The sequence below is a fragment of the Nothoprocta perdicaria genome, unplaced genomic scaffold (genome assembly GCF_003342845.1).
Source record: "Nothoprocta perdicaria isolate Ctin4 unplaced genomic scaffold, notPer1 scaffold_143, whole genome shotgun sequence".
In the NCBI taxonomy this organism is placed as follows: Eukaryota; Metazoa; Chordata; class Aves; order Tinamiformes; family Tinamidae; genus Nothoprocta; species Nothoprocta perdicaria.
The window spans coordinates 1,428,042-1,448,491 of NW_020454572.1; the positions used below are offsets into that span (position 1 = coordinate 1,428,042).

Below are 20,450 nucleotides of genomic sequence, written 5' to 3' on the forward strand. Positions count from 1 at the left end.
GCCCCTTCCCTCTCCCTCCGCTCCCTCTTTCTCCCTCTTGTCGGTGCCCGCAGCAACCAGGACGACTACCAGCTGGTGCGCAAGCTGGGCCGCGGCAAGTACAGCGAGGTCTTCGAGGCCATCAACATCACCAACAACGAGCGCGTGGTCGTCAAGATCCTCAAGGTGAGTGTCCCGCCGGGACCGTCCCTCCCTCCCCGCCGCCCTCGGGGCTCGTCCCGCAGCCCCTGGGTGCCGCCGCCCGGGCGCGGGGCTGTTGGGGTGCTGCCCGCGGAGCAGCGTGCGGGGCTCGTGTGGAGGGTTGAAGCAAAGCGAGCGTCACGTTTGGCCTTTTGAAGGCTGCGCGAAGGGCCCGCAGCGTGGCCGGGGAGCCGCGGAGGCTGAAGGAGGCTGCTGCAGCCGTCGGGCTGCTTGYGAGGCTGGGTGTTGGGCAGCCGAGCGCGGGGCGGCCACGCGGGAGCGGGGCCCTCCTCGCCGGCCCGCCCTGGGCCCCGCACTCGGGCAGAGCCCTGGGCCCCGCCGCGGTGAGCTGGGGGCGGCAGCGGTGAGCAGAGCCGCCGAGGCTGCGACCCAGCTGCCCTCCGGCTCGGGTGGGCAGCGCCGCTCGCTCCGTCCTCGGAGCACGTGGGGAGCCCGTTCCCGCCGCGGGCGCGCTCCGCGTTGGGGCACGTGCTGACGCGCAGCGTGGGAGCGCGTCCKCGCCGGGGCTGCCGGGGAGCACGGCCACCTGCAGCGCCTGCCCGGCCGCCTCGTGCAGCCCTGGCGGAGCTTGGGGGCGACGGGGGCGGTTGGGGCAGGAGCGCGTTACGAGGGGCCTGTGACCCCCGCTGTCTCTGCCCCGCACGGCAAGGTGCCGCTAGGTTACGGGGCGGCAGCCGGAGTCTCATCTGCTTCCTGGCCTCCGTGCTGTCCCAAAGAGCCTCCCGCGGCGGCATCGAGCCGCGAGGGCCAGGAGCTCCCRTGGGGCTGCCTGGTCGTGTCCTGCGGCCCAGGCGCCGCTGCCGGCCTCACGGCTCCGCCAGCTGCCCCATTCGTACGCGGCTGGCGTTGCGGAGCGCGGAGGCAGAAAGTGCAGAGAAATAAAAAGCAACTTTCTTCTCGGTGAGAAGTGGGTCAGTGCAGAGCGAGTTTCCGAGCGCCGGGCCGCAGGCGCTGTGGAAAAGCCACGGAGCTTGGTAAGAGCATCGTGCTCGGACCATGCAGGGCGCCCTCGCCTTCCTGCAGCGCGACCGCGTGCGGCGGCAGCGGAGCCTCCGCGGAGCAGCCCGCGAGGCGGGAGAGGCAAGCAGAAGTTCCCTGCTTTTCCTGTAGTTGTCGGGGTGCAGTGAGGGGAGCGTTGCTGGTGCCGCCGTTGAGCACAGTGCCTCCTTTCTCAGGGTGCTGGATTGAAAGCAGAATTTGAGCTATGCGTTAGGGCGATCTCTAGTAGGAGTTGCTGGCTTAAAATCCGCGCCTCTTGTTAGGTGGCTGAGACTCTCTCCCCAGCCTTGCTTTCTAAAGGACGCCGTCCTTGCTGAGCTCAGGTCAGCCCCACAGCGAGTGTTTTCCCTGRCCTGTTTTGGTTCCCTTTCTCTGCTCCTGTGGTACCTGGGCGTCTTGCACCTTCCTGCAGGACACCTTATCGGCCGGCTCAGATTCAGGGCTGAGCCACAGAGGTTTCCTGTGCCACTTTGGGCAAGTTCCTCGGCCTCAACCAAGCCAAGATCAGGGCAAAGGTCCCAGTCTGGCGCTGCACAAACGTAACACTCCTTCCCTCGCAGCAGCCGCTTGCCTATAACCCTGCACGAGGCTGGGGCACTCGTGGATCCGATTTCCGATGGATGTTGGAACATGGGAACCCGCAGTTCGCGGCGCTTCTCCCAGGAAGGCAAGCGGAGYGCGCGAGGAGACAGGGCAGGAGCGCTGCCTTCCCCATGCTGCCCGAAGCTCTTGTCCTCGGGAGTGAGGCCGGGGGCCGCTTGTTGGCATGAGCASGGAGTCCGAATGCAGCGGGACGAGCGGCGCGGAGCTGGCAGGGCCCTTGCGGCCGTGCGCGGGGTGCGGAGCTGCCCAGCAGCCCCGTTCCTGCAGCCGCCAGCAGGCCTGGGTSGGAACGGGGACGTGGTGTCTCCCTGCCTGCGCGTGGCCCTCTGTTCACCGCCGGCCTCCGGCTCACAGTCCAGGTGGGATCCACTGGGAGCACGTGTGAGACCTTCCTTTCCAGGGAGCTGTGCAGCGTGTGTCGAGGGCAGCGCTCTCGAGCGCAGCTTCCATCTTCCTTAGCCTAACTGGAAGAGATTAGCTTTTATACATATGTATATATATTTTTTTTCTTTCATTTGATGGGTCACTGAGTCTGGTCTGCAGCCTTTGTGCCGTCTCTTTGGTGAACTTCCCACTTCTTTAGCAGCTCCCGTTAGCCCTGACGTGTCTGCAGGCCTCTCTTCTACCATATCTAGAAAGGGGGCCCCTGTCCTCCGACAAGGCTGCGTTCCTGGTGGCACTGCAGGTTGCTGCTCTGCACGACAAACTTTGTCCATCACTTGTGGCTTCGGCAGTGGCTCTTTGTGGCGGCCCTGAGCTGCAGCGGTGGCTCGGGGGGACCCCAGGTGCCCCCTTGCAGGGCTGCCATCTGCGGAGGCAGAATCACGAGCAGAGGTGGGCAGGGAGCGCGTGAGAGGCACCAGCAAGGGAGAGTCTGCAGCAATGCCAAAATTGCCCCRTTCTCCTTCGGTGTCTTTGGTTCCTCTGCGCCGAGCCCCCTAGCTGGAGCTGTCAGCCATGTCCTAGGTTTCACAGGTGCTTTTTGCCTTGTTTGGTTTTCCCCCTGCTCCCTCCTCTGGACTATTTCACCTCCCCATATAGCCGCTGCCCTGAGCAGGGGCTGCCGCAGGGTCCTCAAGTGCTGTGCTCCGAGTCACCCCCAGGACCAGGGTTCCATCCATCCGAGGGCAGCCCTGTGGCTGGGGCAGTCACAGACACCAGATTGCTCTGCTGTCTCTAAAAGCTTTGGGACCACGACAGAGAGAGCTGCCCTGAGGGGGCACAGGGAAGGAGGGCTTGAAACAGCCCAGTTGGGGCTGAAGAGGGCACTGCACGTGGAAGTAGGGCCGGGCGATGTGGGTCCCGTGGGGCCRCCGCTTCGCTCCGCGTCACCGACCTTCCTGCGGAGCCGCTGGGTGCCGCTCCGCGCGGGGCCGCGCTGCCCTGGCCGCACCGGCTCCCCCTGCCCGCGGCCCCCTCCGGCAGCCCCAAGGGAGGGCTTTCCAGGAGCGCTGGGCGCCCCGCTCCCCTGCTCCAGGGAGGGCTTTCCAGGAGCGCTGGGCGCCCCGCTCCCCTGCTCCAGGGAGGGCTTTCCAGGAGCGCTGGGCGCCCCGCTCTCCTGCCTCAGGCACCTGTTGCGCACACGGAGCTTGGCTGGGTTTGCTGCTGGTGCAGCTTATTTGGAGTTCGGATCGACCGAAGTGGCCCAGGGTGTTTGGGGGCTCTGGAGATGCAGCCCCTAACTCGAAGCCTTGTGTCCAGCGTGCCAGGAGCTGCTGAGTTACAGAATCGCTCCCCCTGCGAGGAAGAGGAGGAAGAGGTTGAGTTAGGGTGAGTTCTGGTAGCCCCTGTGTTAGTGTTGGCCTAGGGCACCGTCTGACCAAGCGCTCCCAGTTCTGGGCTGTGGTGGGAGTCGGGATTTGGCCCTTGTGTCCCCTTTGGATGACTGCAGACGCCTCCGTGCGCTGTGCCCTGCAGCTCCGGAACGCGGTAATTCCGGGGAAGTGCCGCGGGGGAGAGCAAGATCTTGGTGAGCGAAGACTAGGCCTTATTAAAGCTGGTTTGGCAGGACAAATGGCCTTAACTTGCTCAGAATTTGGATCTTGTGCCGGCTAAACCTTGTGCCCCGCTTTCCTGACTGGGGTTCCCCTTCAGAGCCCCCCGGGCYGCAGCCGGCACCCCCGGGACCGCTGCAGAGCGTCACGTTTGCTCCGTGCCGTGCAGCGAGCGCCTCTGCCTGCGGACTGCGTTGGGCTCGTGGGGAAGGAGTTYTAGGTTTTGTATCTAACTCGGGTCTTGCTGCTTTCCCTGGTCGCTGCAGCCATCGCTTTTTGGGTTGGTTTTGTTTTTCTGTAAGCGTGGAAATATCCAGAGGACTTTGAATACCGAAGTTCTTTTCTGCCTTTGCTTGAATTGCAGCAATGTGTCTACTTGTTCTTGGGAAAGGCTGGAACTGAAGAATCAGAGAAACGAGCATTTCCCTTGCTTTAGAAACCTAGGAAAATAAGGCAATTAACGAAGCAGACACCTAGTCCTTCGAGATGGGGGGTGATGGTTGCAGTTCTGTATTCGAAGGGTTATCTGAGCAAACAGTAGGAACGCTCCCGGCTGATCCTAGCCGTCAGGATCCGACCTGCTGCCTGCAGGGAGGGTTTTCTCCATGCCTGCATGAGGACGAAGCCCCTGCTCACGACGTGTCGCTTCTCCCCTCCGCAGGGAGGGCCCCGCGCGATGGCTCCCTGCTCTCTGAAGAGAGACCAACCGCTCCGGCCCCTTCCATGGCCTGTTCTGTCCAGCCGGCTCTGAGGTAGACTGGAGAGTCCTCGTGTGGTCCCCGAGCTGCTCGGGTGGGAGACCCGCGGTGACAGGCTGCACGAGAGCTGCCAGGGCCAGCAGGGACCGTCCATCCCCCTGTGACTTGGGGTCACCTTGCCTGTCCAGCGCAGGGGGCAGCCCCCGGCTCCGGGTTTTTCCCCGCTGCCCATGTCGGGTSGTGCCGAGAAGGATGCGATTACCCGGGAGCCGGGAGCGCGGCTGGTGCCAGACGGCCGCGCTGCTCTCGGTGCTGCCGCTGTTGGAGCACTTAAACCCCTCCCCGTGCAGACAGTTAAACCGAGCCGCGTCTTTTAGCCTGGTTTCCTATGGAAACCGGCCTTGTGCAATCCCRCTGCCTGCCGGCCTCCTCTCCTGCTCCCCCCTCATAATTTGTGTGCCTACTTTAACCAAACGTGGCCAAAGTCTCCGAACTGTGAAATTTCTACAAATTCCATGAAAATGGGTGCATACTTGAAGCGTGGGGACCCCCCATACTTGAAGCATGGAAGGAGAGGCAGCAGCAGGACTCATCCTGCCCGCTGGAGAARCCAAGCGGGCGAGAAAGCGCAGAGCTGGCCCTGCTGCTCCACCAGATCCAGCTGGAGTTGGCCCCTTCCGAAATGCAGCTGGGCACATGCCGGCCGATCCGAGGGGGAAGCGGCGGGATTCGTGTGGCCGCGAGCTCCGCTYTGGGGCTGGAGATCCCTGTGGCAGGATGGGAGCCGGGCGGCACTGGCAGCGTCACAGTTTGGTGAGAAATCCCCCCAAATGGGAAGTTAAAATACGGAGGCGCTCGGGGCTGGTGTCCTGGGAGCTCTGCCTGCTGGGAGAGGCAGATGGTTGGGGGCCGGAATAGCTTCAGCCGTTCACATTTAATCCATGTGTGTTTGGAGTCAACACCCTTGGAGAGGCGGATCGGGTGACCGGCGGAGACGCTGGCTGCAGCCCGGCCTTAATCCYGGCGCCCGGAGGATCCGCCACGGGTTGTCTGCGGCTCGAGCAGGCCGGAGCGTGTGGCTGGGAGGGAAGTTTCCCAGCGAAATCCCCGTGGTTGGGACCATTGAGGCGGAGGGAGCCGCTTGGCAGGGCGGCACCGCCTCGGGTCGGCCGGGTGCGTGGAGGGGCACGAGGGTTTGGACTCCGAGGTGCCTCCCGGTGTTCGGTTTGGGGTGGTGATGTGTAACAAGGTGGCGAGCGGCGGTGTTGGCAGCTTTAATAGGAATATGGAGCTCTGTGCGGTGTCGTGCGTGGGTGAGGGATGGCCCGTGCCTGGCCGAGGCCGTGGGGTGGAGACTTCTCCCTAGGAGGCCAGAGGTTTCCCTGCAGACCCCGTGTGGGGAAGTTCCCCCGTGCTTCAGTGTCTGTCGTAGGTGTKTTAACCTTCCTCCTGCCCTTTATCCTTGGACTTGCTGCTTCCCTTGCCCGTGGCTGCTGAGCAGAGTGTATGTGTTGTTCCGGGGGTATAGGCAGAGGGGCAGCTGGACACCTCTACCCCGCTTCAAAACTGGGTAGGAACACGGGGAAGTGATGGTGRGGCGGGAGAACGGGATGTCCCCTCTGCTGCGCCGGTGCTGCCGGCCTGGAGATAAGCAGGAGAAGTTCCTTCTGAGCGGGAGCTGAGCACCGCTCTCCCGGGCAATCCAACCTTTCCCGCCAGCTCCGCGTGCGTGTCCGCATGGCCCTGTCACCACCCCGGGCTGCGGGGGCTCTGCTGGGTGCTCGCGCTGCCTGCGCTCGCCCTRCTCCTGTTTCTGGCTCTTGCTTCGGCCTGAGGTTCTCCTCTTTTTGGTTCCTGCCTTTTAGCCTGGAGGAGAAGGCAGATTGTGAATCTGAAGGCTGCAGTCACCCAAAGAGCCTGGGGAGGCAGCGTATTTTATCACGYCTATAAATACCAGGTTTTTCCAGTATATCTCAAACTTCTGCTCCTTCTCTGCACGCGCTGCTTTGAGGAATTTCCAACCCAGGGACTGCTGTGTCCGCGCTCCGCCCGCCTTGCCGCAGCAGGTGGATGTGCACCCAGCGCTGCGGAGGCTCCGGTGGCTCCTCGTGCAGCGCCGGGGGCTCGCGGGGAGCAGCTGCTGCCCCGCAGCCTGGGACGGCTCCGCGCAGGGCCCGCAGCCCCTCGGCCTCCTCTCCGAACGGGCGAGACGCCCCAGGCTGCGAGGGGAACGGCGCGGAAAGCGGAACTCCTGGAAATGAGTGTTCCCGTGAGGAAGCTCGGAGACAGGGCAGGGGCTTTAGCGGCTCCGAGGCAGCTCTGGGCTCCTYGGGACGGTCCTGCCGGGGCAGGAGGGGCTGTCCCAGCTCCGTAGCGGGACCAGACCCATGGAGCCTGCAGGGCTCCGCGGTGGCCGTGTCTGTGTTGATCGAGAGGCAGCCCGAAAACCTCGACCCCACAGCASACAGACGCCCTGCCTTTTCTTTCCCAGCCGCTCTGCTGGCCCCTTCCCTCGAGCAGGCCTGGCAGGAAGCGGCCGAGTTCCCCAAAGGCCCATCCTGTAGCGAGGAGCAGCCGCAGGGCTGCGTGCGGGGCATAGCCTGCTTTGGAGGGCGCTTTATGGGACTGCCCACGCTTGACGAGGTGTCCAACTGCTTACAGTGTCCTTGCACCTAAACTCCGTGCGGCGCAGAGGTGACGCGCCGCTCGTGTCGTGGTTGCAAGTGTCGTGCACGTGGGGGGATGCTGCAGTCCGGGAGCTTGCTAGAAATGTTGGTGCTGGATGTTCCCCAGTCTTCATTGTATTGCATTAAAGGGCTCTTTGGAGGAAGTGAGCAGCAGAAAGGAGCAAAAAAACAGTGTTATGTGATTAAACAACAGCCGGGAATGAGATCTACCGTGTTTGTCGTGTGGCTCTAAACACATCACATGCAATTAGCGTGTGCTGAGATTTCCCCAGAGCCGTCCAAGGCACTTTGAACCGGGGCTCCTCGGAGTCACAGCTGCGTGTGCCTGGAGTGTTGAGGCATTCCCTGCTGGATGCAGAGCCTCCCCTGAGGAGAAATCCTGCTTTGAAGAGCCCCTCGTTGGCTCGGGGGGTTGGTCTCGTGGGTGCCAGGCCCTGCGCGGCTGCTCCTTGGCGCTAGATGTGTCCTCGAGTGTGGAGGGGAGCTGGGGGGCGGCGGCGCTGACTGCCCGGCTTGGAAAGGACTCTCACTTCTAATTGCTTTTGTGTATTTAAGCCAGTGAAGAAAAAGAAGATAAAACGCGAGGTGAAGATTCTGGAGAACCTGCGTGGTGGCACCAACATCATTAATCTGATTGACACTGTCAAGGATCCGGTGGTAGGTGCCTGTGTGTCTCAGTGCGTGTGGTGGCTGCAGGGGTGGCACTGGGCCTGCCTTGGGCCCAGTCACTTGAGCCTGGGGCCACCCGGACCCTTGCACCAACCAGGGCCGAGCACATGCAGCTCCCTAGGGCCTCCTGAGCCGGGCTGGTTGGGAGGAGCCACTGCTCCCCTCCTTGCAAGTCACCCCTTGCTGAGGAGGGACAAGTGTCCCAGTTCTCCGTGCTTGCCAAGCGAGCASAGCTGGCCGCCCTCCCGCTGCTCCCCAGCACAGAGGTGTCTCCTGGGCGGTCCCCGGCTCCACTGGCCATGGAGAGGCAGCGCCGCGGTCGTGGCGGCCCCACTGCCCGCCAAGGACACCTCTCGGCCCCCAAGGACCCCTTCCCGCTCGGGCAGTGCCGTCCCTGCTCCGCGGGGCTGGGAGCAGGGCTGGCCGCGTGCGCTGGGCCAGCCCGTCGGGGCCGCCGGCTTGTGTTTCTCTCGCATTCCTGCTCCTGCCCTGCTCTCTGCGGGGAGGGCTGGGCAGGAAGCTCGAGCTTGCGCGAGGCTCTTGAAGCAAATAAAGGTCAAGAGGGTGTTTTAAACCGTGGCCTTYTCTCTGTCTTTGTCTTGCAGTCAAAGACCCCTGCTCTGGTTTTTGAGTACATCAATAATACAGATTTTAAGGTGAGTCTGGCTGGTTGTTGGGGGGGAGGCTTCCTGTTTCTGTGCCTCTGGTTATTGGATATGCCTTGAGGGGCTGAGAGGGGATTTGGCACTTGTCCCCTGTGGCAGGTTTGCCTTCCTTCCCTGGCTTAAATGAGGAACTTGGGGAGTTACTAAATCGCTGCATCTCCTCCTGGTTTCGAAGAGGTGAGTCCAGGAGGGGTGATCCGATCTGCTTCCTCCCTTCTCGATTTAGTTGCTCTTGTGCTGTGTTTTTGTGCAAGGYAATCCCAGCCACGTGTCCCTCCTCCCAGCAGCGCACGTGGTAGCGATGGTACCTCTGCTCTGTGGCCGATGAGGCCAGGCCTAAATGAAGCTTAAAAGCCCTTCTCCCACCCCTGACTGCAGTATATCCACTGTCCCTGCCAGTTCTGCAGAGCTSCTGGTGAAATTCCTTGATTCCAAGGTGGATCCTTTTGGCTGACTGCAGCAGTGACCGGGTGCTCTGCTCTGAAACACTTCTGGCTGTCAGAAGCACCTTGATGTGCAAAAGGGCTATGAAACCACACGTTTCAATGACATCTTTGCTTTCCCCATGTGACTTTTTACCCTAAGTCATTAGGTCGCTGGTGGTGAATTRGTTGAGCTGTTGTCCTCAGTAAGCCAGCGAGCATCGCACGCTGCTYGGAGATCCTTTCCTTGTAGGATGGTGCCTTTCGTGTGTTCCTTTTCACTGCAGACCAACATGCAGTCGGTCAGCACATKTCCTGAACGCCCCCAGAAGGCCCCGGCGCTGCTGGTGGTGGTGGGAAGGAGGGTGTTTGCGCGCTGGGCCCCGGGCGTTCGGAGTCGCTGTGCCGCGCCGGGCTGGTTTTAGTGCTGCTGAGTGCCCTGCAGAGGCCACAAGCATCGGGACTGGCACCGTGTCTGCCCTGGCAGTGCTGGGTGGGGGGAACCAGCATTACCCTGGCACGCAAGCGGGAGTCCTGTGTGGTGCCCTCTGGGGGCTCTTTAAAGCAGGCTTGTTTTGTCTGGGTTATTCCTGTGCTTTGGGTGCCCGTGCTTGTCCTGGTGAGGCTGATGTGGGAAACTCTTAAGTTCCTACTTTAGAATTATTCTTTTTTTAATATGCCTTGAAACAAAGAGGGGTCCTGGGGCCGTGCTGAGCGTTGCTTGGTGGCACGGTCGTGTTGTGCCCAAAGACGTGTGGTGCAAGGTCCTTGGGGAGGAGGAAGCATCCTCCAAGGTGGCAGGCGGGAGCCAAGGGGTGTGTGTGAGCCCTGGGCAGTGCTCGAGGCTGGTGGCCAGCAGCTGTGGAGGAGTGCTGGGTCCTGGCACGTGTGGGAGCAGCGCTGCTGTGTCCTAGGAGCTCCTCGGAGAACACCTGGCTCTTGAGGAACCACCAGAATCATGGCCATGGGTGTCCAAGGCTGAGAGAGCTGATGCTTTTTTGCTGACACTGATTGGTTCAAGGCAGGAAGAGCTTGTCCTGGGAATGTCATCATGTCGCCCGGGGCGCGTTCGGAGTTTGTAATTCCCTCGCCCGAACTTCGCTAGCTCTGTATGGACCATGTGGGTTATCTGAGCTTGCCTGCTGCCCACCGTCGGGCTGGGGAGGATTGGGGCCACAGTGAACCGGTGGCTTGAGCTGCTGCAAGCACATGGGGCATCCTTGATGCTGAGGCCTCTGCACTGTTTCTTCACTTTGTGCATTTTCCACTTGGCATCACTCCAAAATGCATGAGACAAGTTGTGTTCAAGGCCTTCACGTGGGGCAGCCCTCTATGCATGAAGCAAGCTGGAGAGCACCCGGTGCCACAGTCTCTGTTATTGTCCCTCCTGTCCTCCTTTTTCCTTTCTGCTTGGCAGTCCTGATCTTCCCATCTTAAGCGGTCAAGTTGGCCTGGGATTAAATATCCCATGAGCTAATCCTGGTGCGACAGAGACCTCTTCTCTTTGTGTCGAGGCGGTAGCTCTCGATCCACCCGCCTCTGTGCTGGCTCCGAGACTGTCTGCAGTGCTGCTGAGAACCCTATGTCTCCTTTGAATCATCTTCAGGGGGTTGGAAGGGTTCCCAAAGTGGTTCCCAAGGCAGCCTGTGTGAGCCTGGCACAACAGGTGACTGCCAACAGCTTTGGAGGACGGCATTTTTTCCTCTCTTCTGTTTGTGATACACAACCTTGGCAGGAATTATCTCCTGATTGCTTGTCTCCTTCCTGGCAGGGCTGCTTTTCTTGATCAAAAGCAACCTTTTTGCTTCATGATGTCCCCTTCCCCTCTTCAAGGGGCAGTTGTTGCTGTTGATGTCTGCATGCTCGTGAGAACAGCAGCCCGGATCCTTCCACRTGGATGGAAGCTGCTGTTTTTTGGGTCCTACCAAGACTGTGGCTACAGGTGCCCCCTCATCGTCAGTGCAAACTCATATTCCACTAAGTTTGACTACTTTTAAATGATGGGATAAGCAGCCTGACGTGGAAGAATTGCTTATGTTGTCTTCAGTTACATGGCTGGATCCCTTCTGAGACTGATGGGTCTCTGTCTGTGGGAATGATGAGCCAGAACGTTGAGTAAATGTATGTTGTGCTATGGGAGGAAGGCAGCCTGTGGATGTGGCCCATATTTCTCCTCAGATCGGTTGCAGAATTGGTCATCTGTGAGTATCTGGGTTACACACAGTCATCTGCCTTAAATTGTATTGCCAGTAACCGTTAGGAAAGGGAAATACCTTAATTCCAACTGCTTTCAAAGGAGRAATGGGGCCCTGTCCCCCACATACCCCGAGCTGTCCCTGCTCTGCTCAATGCCCAGGGCGCTGACCTCTGTGCAGGCGCCTCGTGACTTGGAGAGACCAAAGCCCTGGGCCGGGAGAGGGGCCCAAGCAGCCGCCGTGGGTCTGCGGGTGGCCGGCGCGGCCGGGCACGGGGCGAGCGGCCGCTGCGGCGCCCTCCTGGTGCCGCTGCCCAGGAGGAGGGTTGGGGAGCGAAATCGTTCACTGCTCGTGTCCCACGGCAAATTTTCAGGCCCAGGCGCTGCGAAGAAGCTCCTGAGTGGGTTTTATCTTGGCACATGTCGGGTGAGCTCAAGTAAGAGAGTTGTTGCCTTCCSCCGTGGAAGGCAGAGCAGTGGTGAAGGAGCTTCTCAGGAGCTTCTCCTCCTTGCGTGGCTGCCTGGGGCAGTTTCTGCTGCTTTGCTCCCCAAAGGCACCCCAGCGCTCGGCACCCCAGCACTGTGTGACCGATGYGCGATCTCGGGCAGCCGGAGCGTTGCCCGTTGGCGGAGCAGGCCCTGGAGGCGGCTGTGCGACGACGGCAAGCCCCACGCCAACGTCTCTGGTAGCTCTTGTCCACAGAGCCGGGCTCAAGGAGCCGAGTGTGGGAGGTGTCCGCAAAGCGGGAGGGCCCTCGCCTGCTAGCTTGGGCTGAGGGGTCCGGGGGCCTCCAGTGAAGCTCTTCCAGGGAAAAGCTGAGCCGGTTTGCTCAGCGAAAACATCCGTGTGGCTGCGTGGGGCAGCGAGCAGGGAAGAGRAGTTCGGAAGAACTTCTTTGCTGTGAAGGTGACAGAACCCTGGAACAGGCTGCCTAGGGAGGCTCCTTCTCTGGAGGTCTTCAAATCTGCCTGGATGCCACTCTGTGCCACATGATCTGGGTGTCCCTGCTGGAGCAGGAAGGTTGGACTAGGTGATCTCTGGATGTCCCTTCCAACCTTAACCATTCTGCGAAGAGACGAGAGGCTTCGTGGCAGGACTGCTCCGGGCAGCACGCGGAGCCTCGCGGTGCCGGCCGCGGTGCAGCCGGGCGTCGGGGGTGCCGAGTCGGCTGCGCCCTGGGCCTGAGAAGAGGATCAGGGCCCTTGTCCCGTCCCTCCCTATGGGCAGAGGGGCCAGGGCTCAGGGAAACGGGGCTCAGCCGGCCACTGCTGCAGGGCTTGGCCCTGGCCCGTGCGTGGCGCAGCCCCTGTGAGCAGAGCAGCAGCTCTGTCCCTGTTGCAGCTCGTGGCCGTGTCCCCTTTGCACCCTGCGCCTTGTCTGCTTCGCTGCCTTGCTTACAAGCGTGGAGAAGATTGTGGCTSCTGAGCCTGGGGCGCAGCCTGTGACCTGGGGACCCTCTGAGCAATGCGTGTCAATGACACRCGTTTGGTGCCAGATGCCTGCCCGGAGCAGCAGTGGGAAGGGTTCCCTAAACATGGATCTGGCCCAAAGTGGAGCTGGCTAAGGATCCTCTCGGCTCTTCCAAGGATCTTGCCTAGGGCYTGGAGGAGACTCTGATTGGAAAGGAGAAAGGAGTCTGGTCCCGTGGGTCYCCCATGGCCGTCCTTCATGGCCTGGCCCCTTCGGCCTCGTGTTGTCYTGTCTTCTCACCTTGCTTTCCTTGGAGCAGAGCAGCAGTCCCGCTGGGGTGGCCCACAGCAGCCTGGCGCCACTTGTGACCCGGCCTGAGAGGGGCAGGTTGAACATGTCTCTAGTGACCGCTGCTAACGCAGCGTGGCGTGAAGCGCACCTTGGATGGTGGATGAGCACCCRCAGAGGACGGGGCGGAGAGGCGGGTGGCAGCTTGAGGCGGCGACACGCGGTTCAGCGCAGTGCGGGGCTGCGCTCCCTCGTCCCTTGTCTGGATTTCCGTGGCGAGCGCCTGGTGCTCCCTGTGACTTCCAGCCCTCGGCAGTGGCACCTTTCACAGGAGAGCTGCAGTGGGGTTGGTGACTCAAGGCTCGTGGCATGCAGGAAACAAAACTGATGCAAATCTGGAGTATTAATCTTGTTTCTCTCTTTCTTTTTCCCTTCCCAAATCTATTTCAGCAACTGTACCAGATCCTGACAGACTTTGATATTCGATTTTATATGTACGAGCTGCTGAAGGTGAGTGGTGTCACAGAGGGTGCTCTGTCCAGAGAGGCAGGAGCAGTTTCTGGGGCGGTGCTGGAAGGACCTGGCAGGCAGTTACTTTCCTGTGAGCAGGGAAGGCCTGGGAGGAGCTCCGACTGCCTCGCACATTACCATGAGGCATTACCTTGACTTGGGGACTGTCCCTCCTCACTGAGGGATCTCTCATGCTCTTGGATCTCCTCCTCCCCAGGGAAACGTAACTGCGTGTGGCTGGGTAGGGCTTTGTGGGACAGAGCCCTGGAGGTGCTTGGAGGGTTGAGCAAAGCCATTCCYGGGAACTGGGGACTCCTGGCAGCGCTGAGCCACAAGGGAGGGAGCAGCAGCTCCGGGCTCCCTTCTCCCGCTGTCTAGTGAGGGTGGATGCCTCCCCTCGCTTGCTGTGAGCCCTGTGCGTGCGCAGGGGCAGGCAGGGTCCCGTCAGGGACGGGCTGGCTGCTCGGCAGCCTGCGGCCGGGCACCCCGGCGGGTCCGTGTTGCCAACAAAGATCTTGGTCCTGCATTTCATGCAGCTCTGCTACTCCCCTTGGAGACCCACCAGCTGAAGCCGACCCCTCTGCAGAAGGACGAGTGGCCCCAGTGCCCTCCTTGCTGGCCTAGCCTGCCCCTTCCTACAGAAATTCCCAGGGAACCATTTGGCAGGTCTTGGAGGTCCCCCAGGGCCTCCCTGGGGTCTTGGGCTGCAGGAGGCCCCGGGCCCTTAGGCCCTGTGCAGGTTTCTGCTGCACCGGGGCTGCTCCGTGCTGCCCTGCYGGAGCCATAGCCTCGTTCCCAGCAGGGCTCCGGCAGCACTGGCCTCCTTGTGGGTCCCTTCCCTCTGGAAGCGAGTAGCCCTGCTTAGGGAAGYGCTGTTGTATCTTTGGAAGCCGTGAGTGTGGCCCGCTCAGCGTCTCTGCAGCAATGGAGATGGTGAGAGCGCTGCGGGCGCTGGCCGTGCTGCCTCCGGCGCCCGCGCGAGCTCTCGGACACGAGCTCGGGAGCCCTGGGCTGTGCTGGGAGGCCCTCAAGAACTGGCCCCTGAAGGAGTGGAGCCTTTCTGGTGGGAGCTGAGGAGCCCCAGGCCCGGCCACAAGTGTGCCGCCTCTCTGGGGAGTTCTTGCTGCCGACTGAGAAGTGTTGCTGGTGCTGTGGGTGCTGTGCGGTGCTGTGGGTGCTGTGCAGGTGGTTACAACCGTGTCTAACACGCGTGTGTCTGCCAGGCCCTGGATTACTGCCACAGCATGGGCATCATGCACAGGGACGTCAAGCCCCACAACGTCATGATAGACCACCAACAGAAAAAGGTACCGTGGCACTGGCGCCCGCAGGAGGGTCCCCTCCCCGCCCCCTCCTGCCCAAGGAGACTCGAAACTCCTCCACCTCCATGCCACACTGGGCTGCTATGTTTGTTTTTTTCATCGTTTCTTTACCTGTTCCCCCCACTTGGGCCCCTATCATGAAGATGGGCAGAGTCCCGCTGTGGGGCGGGGGGGACTCTGATCAGGGCCCTGCATGGAGGTTGTGCCTTGGAGGTCGCTGCTCTCCGCAGTTCTTCCTCTGTGCTGAGGGAGCAGCAGTTGTGTCAGCCTGGAAGGAGCCAGTGGAGCTGCAGTGGGAAGGGGGAGGCTTCCCGGCTGCTCGGTTGTTCAGGCCTTGTCCGGCTGTGGGTGGTTTTCCCTGGTCAGAGCAGTGGCAGTGTCGGTACCCGGCGCCGTGCGGTGCAGCCCGTGGTGCCGGGGAGGGCAGCAGCAGGTGAGCTCTGCTCCCCAGGTGCCCTGTGCCCCTCGGCAGGGGCTGCGCGGGCAGGACGGGGCTCGTGCCAGGGAGGATCTCTCGCTAGAGCAGTTGTCCTAGAGCAGGGGCTGACGCTGTCACCATCCCTGACAGAGAAGCCAGTCTCCCTTGTGGGGTGTTGCTCTGGCCTCGTTTCCTACCCCCAGCTCCCAGTTAATGCCCGCACTGCCTGTGGACCCGTTCCCTCTGCGTGGCCTGGGATGCCAGCTGTCTCTCGCTGGTTCCCCATGCAGTAACCTGYCTTCTTTGGCCAGTGACATTGATAGGGAGCAACTTACCCAGTAATAATGATCTGAGTTGACTTGGGAGACAGAGAAACTCTCCAGTACAGGGTAAACCCAGCAGCACCACRTGGGGACAGGGGGAAGGGGCCAGCATGACCGGAGAACTGCCGAGAGCATCTCCTGCCCTCGGAGYGCCTCCCTGCAGCCAGGTCTCCTGTGTGTGCCATGGCACTGAGGGGCTTTGGTGGACGCGGCCTCATCCAACTTGTTGGCCCCAAGGCAGCGAAACCCGTAGCCTCTGACTCTGTGTCTCTCTCTGACATGTTCAGCTGCGGCTCATAGACTGGGGCCTGGCAGAGTTCTACCATCCCGCTCAGGAATACAATGTCCGCGTGGCCTCTAGGTACTTCAAAGGGCCGGAGCTCCTCGTGGACTACCAAGTAAGAGCCTGCTCCTCGCCAGTGCGTGGGCTTGCCCACTGGCCACCTCTGGGTTTGCCTGTTGGGGAGTGACCTGGCTTGGGATGTTGAAAGGCTGAGGTTGCAGCCTGTGGTGAGCACGCCTTGCCTGACGGCCTCTCCTTTCCCCGCTCAGATGTATGACTACAGCTTAGACATGTGGAGTTTAGGCTGTATGCTGGCTAGCATGATCTTCCGAAAGGAGCCCTTCTTCCATGGCCAGGACAATTATGACCAGGTAAGGACGTTGCTACTGAGCTCATCTCGTGAGGGACTTATTGCCATCTTGTGTGTGTTGGACGGGGAGGTCCTGGAATGTGGTGACCAGGCTGGGAGGACACTGGCTTCCTTGAGCCATCTGGRCTTACACATCACTGCCTTAAGGAGGAAATTGTTTTATGCCTGTGTTGCCAAAACAAGTTTCAAGAGAGATTTTTACCTTTAATCTGAGAAGTTKCCAGACTGAGAGGTCTTGGATTTGGGTGGCTCTGCCTCTGTGAGACAGTCCTGTCTGTTGGCATCAGACCAGAAAGGAGCCACGAGTTCAGTAGCAGCCACCCTAGCAGGACCTGCTCTCTCTGCCTGCCCTTCTGCTCTCTCTCAACATGCTCTTTGTTGCAGCTGGTTCGCATCGCAAAGGTCCTGGGCACGGATGAGCTGTATGGGTATCTCAAGAAGTACCACATAGAACTGGACCCACACTTCAATGATATCCTGGGCCAGTAAGTGGGGAAGGGAAACGCGGCCTCCGTCCCTTGTAACACAAAGAGATGAGTTGAATGTCCATCCCCTGAAATTCTCTTTGACCTTCTGGGTCACTGTAGCCTCTTCCCCTCACCTCTCCCATGGTCTTCAAGCCGTGCCCTGCCTCTTTCTTCTYGGGCTTGTTGGCATCCTAGAGTGAAGATGTAAACACTGGAGCGCTGTGCGTGCTGAGGGGGGAAGAGCTTCRTGTGGTTGCCTTCTTCAGAAGGGCTTTGCTTCTGGTTTTCTTCTGTCCCAGACAGAGATTTGCTTTGGTGTGGACAGCTCTCTAGGACCAACTCTCCTGTTTTCCCCACAGCTTTTCTTTCCCCTGTAGATAAGAAAAATAGTGGAGGGGGAAAGGAGTGACACGTGCTAAGATCCCAGATTGGCGGAGCACTCAGTTGTGCATCACCTTTCCGGGAGATGTTTGACTAAAACCCACTGTACTGCTTTAAAGGCTCAAAATCTCCTAGTTTGGATATCCAAAAGGACTGGAATTGGATGGGAAAGTGGATGCAGCTTTGGGGAAGCAGGCTGACGGTCAAGGCAGAGCCCCCACGGTGCCACGGTGTCCCCGTGCCTGCTGGGTGCTGGTGTCCCTCCCTGTGGATGGAAGGGAACGAGCACTMTTGCACCTTCCCAGCCTGCCATTTCCCATGTAACTGCGTGCCTAAGGGAGAGGATTTCCCCTTTGGCAAACGCCTGCTGAGCAGTAGCTTGTGCGAGGAGAGCAGCAGAGGCTCTCGAGGCCCTCGCAAGCGGCTCTTCCCCCCGCAAAGCGCAGCAGGCGCCCCTCGGTGCCGCTGTGCCCGTCGGCCGGGCAGCGACGGCAGGTCCCTTTGCAGGCATTCCCGGAAGCGCTGGGAGAACTTCATCCACAGCGAGAACAGGCATCTGGTGAGCCCCGAAGTCCTCGACCTGCTGGATAAGCTCCTGCGGTATGACCATCAACAGAGGCTGACTGCCAAGGAGGCCATGGAGCACCCCTATTTCTGTGAGTGCGGGGCCGGCTGGCCGCGGGGAGGGACGTCGGGCGGCATCGGGGAAGCGGCGGCTCCCCCATCTCCAGGGAGCCTTGGCCGCTCTGAAGGGTTTGAGGGCAGTTCCTCTGGACGCCGCGTTAGCCAGGGTGGAGCTTCCGATTATTAAGTGCTGCTTCCCCTTCCTGCCTGGGCTGTTGGGTCCTGCAGATCCAGTGGTGAAGGAGCAGTCCCAGCCCAGCTCAGAAAATGCTGTACTCTCCAGTGGCCTGACGACAGCACGATGAAGACTGGAACACGACGGGTAATTCAAGATGTTTACAAATAAAAACAAAACCTTCGGTCACACAGTGAAGGGAAATGAACCAAGGCCCCCCCCCCCATCCCCACCCTTTCCCCTCCCCTTTATACTCAGCCGAAATCTAACCTTGTGGGGGGGGTCGTAAACCTCAGTTCCTCTCTGGTGGTTGTGGTTAATGTAACTCTAACCCTGTGGTACCAAAGCCCTGGGCAAATGGTTTTCCAAGAGCTAAGCGTATAGCGATGTCCCTAGGGCTCAACACAACTGATTCTGGTTCACATCTCTATGGATCCTACTCTTCCTTCTCAGTCCAGCCTTCCTCACCATCCTGGTGGGGACAGATTTGCCGTTCCACCGTCAGCCCTTAGTTTGCCTCTTTCTAAACTTGCCTTTCCCACTTACCCTCTCACTGAACCAAATTCAGGCCGGGGGTGAGCAGMAGGCACCGTTCTCTTGAGGTCCGAGTCCTGCTCACTCTGCGCTTGAATTTGACCCTTGAATTCCAGTTTCAATTGCAGATGCCAGAGCAGCGGGTTGGGGAGGGCGGGATGGGGAAATTTGAGGACAGCGAGCCACACACCCAGCAGCGACGCCGGAGCGSTTTTGAGCATTAAATAAAATAGTGCCGCTGGCCGAGTGGCCGGGGAAGAGGCGAGAGCCTCRCCGGGCGCGTGTGGCGAAGGCGCCAGCCGAGGAGCAACTCGAGGACCTGCTTTGGAAACTTGTGAATGCGAAGGGCTGCTCGGGCGGGCCGAGGGGCTCCCCGCACCTTCCCGCGGAGCTCGGAGCGTCGCCGGGGCGAGACCTTGTCGTGCCGGAGCGCGGCCCTTGCGCGGGGCCATCCGGCACCGTCGGAAGGGACGCGGGGCGGAGGAGCGGCGCGAAGCCTGGCGGGAGAGCGGCGGGAAGGATGAGGAAACGGCGGCGCGGGGGGAGCAGAGCTGTCGGGGAAGGGGGCTGTGCAGCTACTGATCCAGGACTTTGGATCCACGTAGTGTTTTAACAAAATCAGCCATTTGTTGACTTCTGGGGTGCCGATCCTGTTGCGGGGGGTGGGGGTTTCGTCTCGTGGGTTCTCTCATCAGATCCCTTGATGGCTTCGTAGCCCCACAATTCACAGTTGCCTCCTCTACTTGTTCTGTGTGTAACTTCATCAAGTGGTTTTGGTGATAACTCAAACCTAGAAGCTGGAGATAGTGTTTTCCCACCAGCACCTAAACACAGAATTTCCTTCTGCGGCATTGTCGAAATAGTTAATTTTTTTATAAGGTTACAATGTTTCTATTTGAAACATCTGTTTACATTCCATATTCCAATAAAGTTCTATTGGCATCGATAGCAGGTCAATCCATTTGTATAATTCACTGAAACCAATAAATATCTATACGTCTGACCTGCTGTCCTCTCAAATCTGTGGGTCATCCCCCAAAGGCCAGCGGGCCCTCTTGGTGCTTGGCTCTGATTTGTTTTCATGCCATCAGCCCCTGGCCAGGCTGCGCTGTGGAGGGAACAGGAGCTTTTCCGTGTGTCCGGGGCCTCGAGGCTCTCGAGCGGCTGCTGCTCCTGTTGCTGACCCTGGGCTCTGTGTAATGCGGCTGCTTGTCCAGCAGCTGGAGTTTGGAAGTGGCTGCCGCATGTCCCGAGGTCGGGAATTCTCCGTGCCCTGTGAGCCCTTCCCCGCGGGCTCCCCTGCTGGCCTGGCGTGCGGCAGGAACTGGCGCCGTTTCCAGCCTCTGCGTGTTGGCATTCCCAGCGGGAACCCTGGGGATCCGGGGCACGCGGGGCCATGCGGGCAGAGCCGGGGTTGGCGCGAGTCTGACAGATGAAGCAGCTSGTGCTGGGGAAGCAGGAGGCCTGCCCGGCTCCCTGCCGCTGGAGCCGCYTCCTCCGTGCCCTCCTGAGGGCCCAGGCGGCCTGGAATGGGCAGCACTGCCCCCTCCCTGGCGCTCCAAACAGGAAGCTCCGCTTCCCTGGATGTCCACAGAGGGTTTCCTGCGGCTCGGGAGCGCGTCCTTGGGAAGGAAGGGGGCCGGGCGGCACTGCTGGCCGCGCTTCCTCGCGGCTGCGGCCGCCGAGCGCGACGCTGCCCCGCTCACCAGGATTCCTGGGAACGGGACGCAGGGAAAAGCGGTTGCTGCTGAGCTGTCCCCGCGTGTTTCGGTGCCCGGCCCTGCTCCTGGCTCTTTGGGCTGCCCGCGCGGCGCTGAGCACCATCGGGCAGCCTTCCAGCGGCCTCGTTGCTCCGAGGGCATCGGATTGCGGGGAGCTCCGAAGGGCAGGGAATGCTGCACCAGTCAGTCCTTTTTGGAGCCGGGCCCGTGCTACTCTGCGGCCCAAATCTGCCTCTCCGGGCTGAGGAGGGAGGACGGGCAGCCCCGCAGCAGCTTCCCGGGACGCACCGGGAGTGACGGCGCTGGGACGGGCTGAGAGGGCTGACGAGCTCCCCGTGGCCCTCTCCCCTCCGGGTCCCCTCATGGCGCCTCTCCCCGTGGCCGCCCCTCTCCCCGCGGCCGCCCCTCTCCCCGTGGCCGCCCCTCTCCCCGTGGCCGCCCCTCTCCAGGGTCCCCTCATGGCCGCCCCTCCCCCGCCCTCCTCCCCTCCC

The 20,450-nt window shown here is 60.9% G+C and overlaps 1 protein-coding gene across 1 annotated transcript; it reads left to right on the top strand.

Moving 5' to 3' along the window:
* The first annotated feature begins 102 nt into the window (after window positions 1–102).
* CSNK2A2 (casein kinase 2 alpha 2) lies at window positions 103–19,178 on the top strand. Its single transcript, XM_026034412.1, has 10 exons — window positions 103–165; window positions 7,742–7,839; window positions 8,457–8,507; window positions 13,282–13,341; window positions 14,565–14,648; window positions 15,692–15,802; window positions 15,957–16,058; window positions 16,442–16,542; window positions 17,413–17,561; window positions 17,758–19,178. Exons 4-10 carry the CDS (start codon window positions 13,324–13,326, stop codon window positions 17,832–17,834), a joined length of 642 nt encoding a protein of 213 aa, XP_025890197.1. The 5' UTR covers window positions 103–165; window positions 7,742–7,839; window positions 8,457–8,507; window positions 13,282–13,323; the 3' UTR covers window positions 17,835–19,178.
* Window positions 19,179–20,450: the final 1,272 nt, after the last annotated feature.

Bases quoted from the DNA above. Each gene is read 5' to 3' on its own strand.
- CSNK2A2 (XM_026034412.1), top strand. The intron at 16,059-16,441 runs GTAAGGACGTTG...TCTTTGTTGCAG, and splicing joins GCCAGGACAATTATGACCAG to CTGGTTCGCATCGCAAAGGT. The intron at 17,562-17,757 runs GTGAGTGCGGGG...TGGGTCCTGCAG, and splicing joins CATGGAGCACCCCTATTTCT to ATCCAGTGGTGAAGGAGCAG.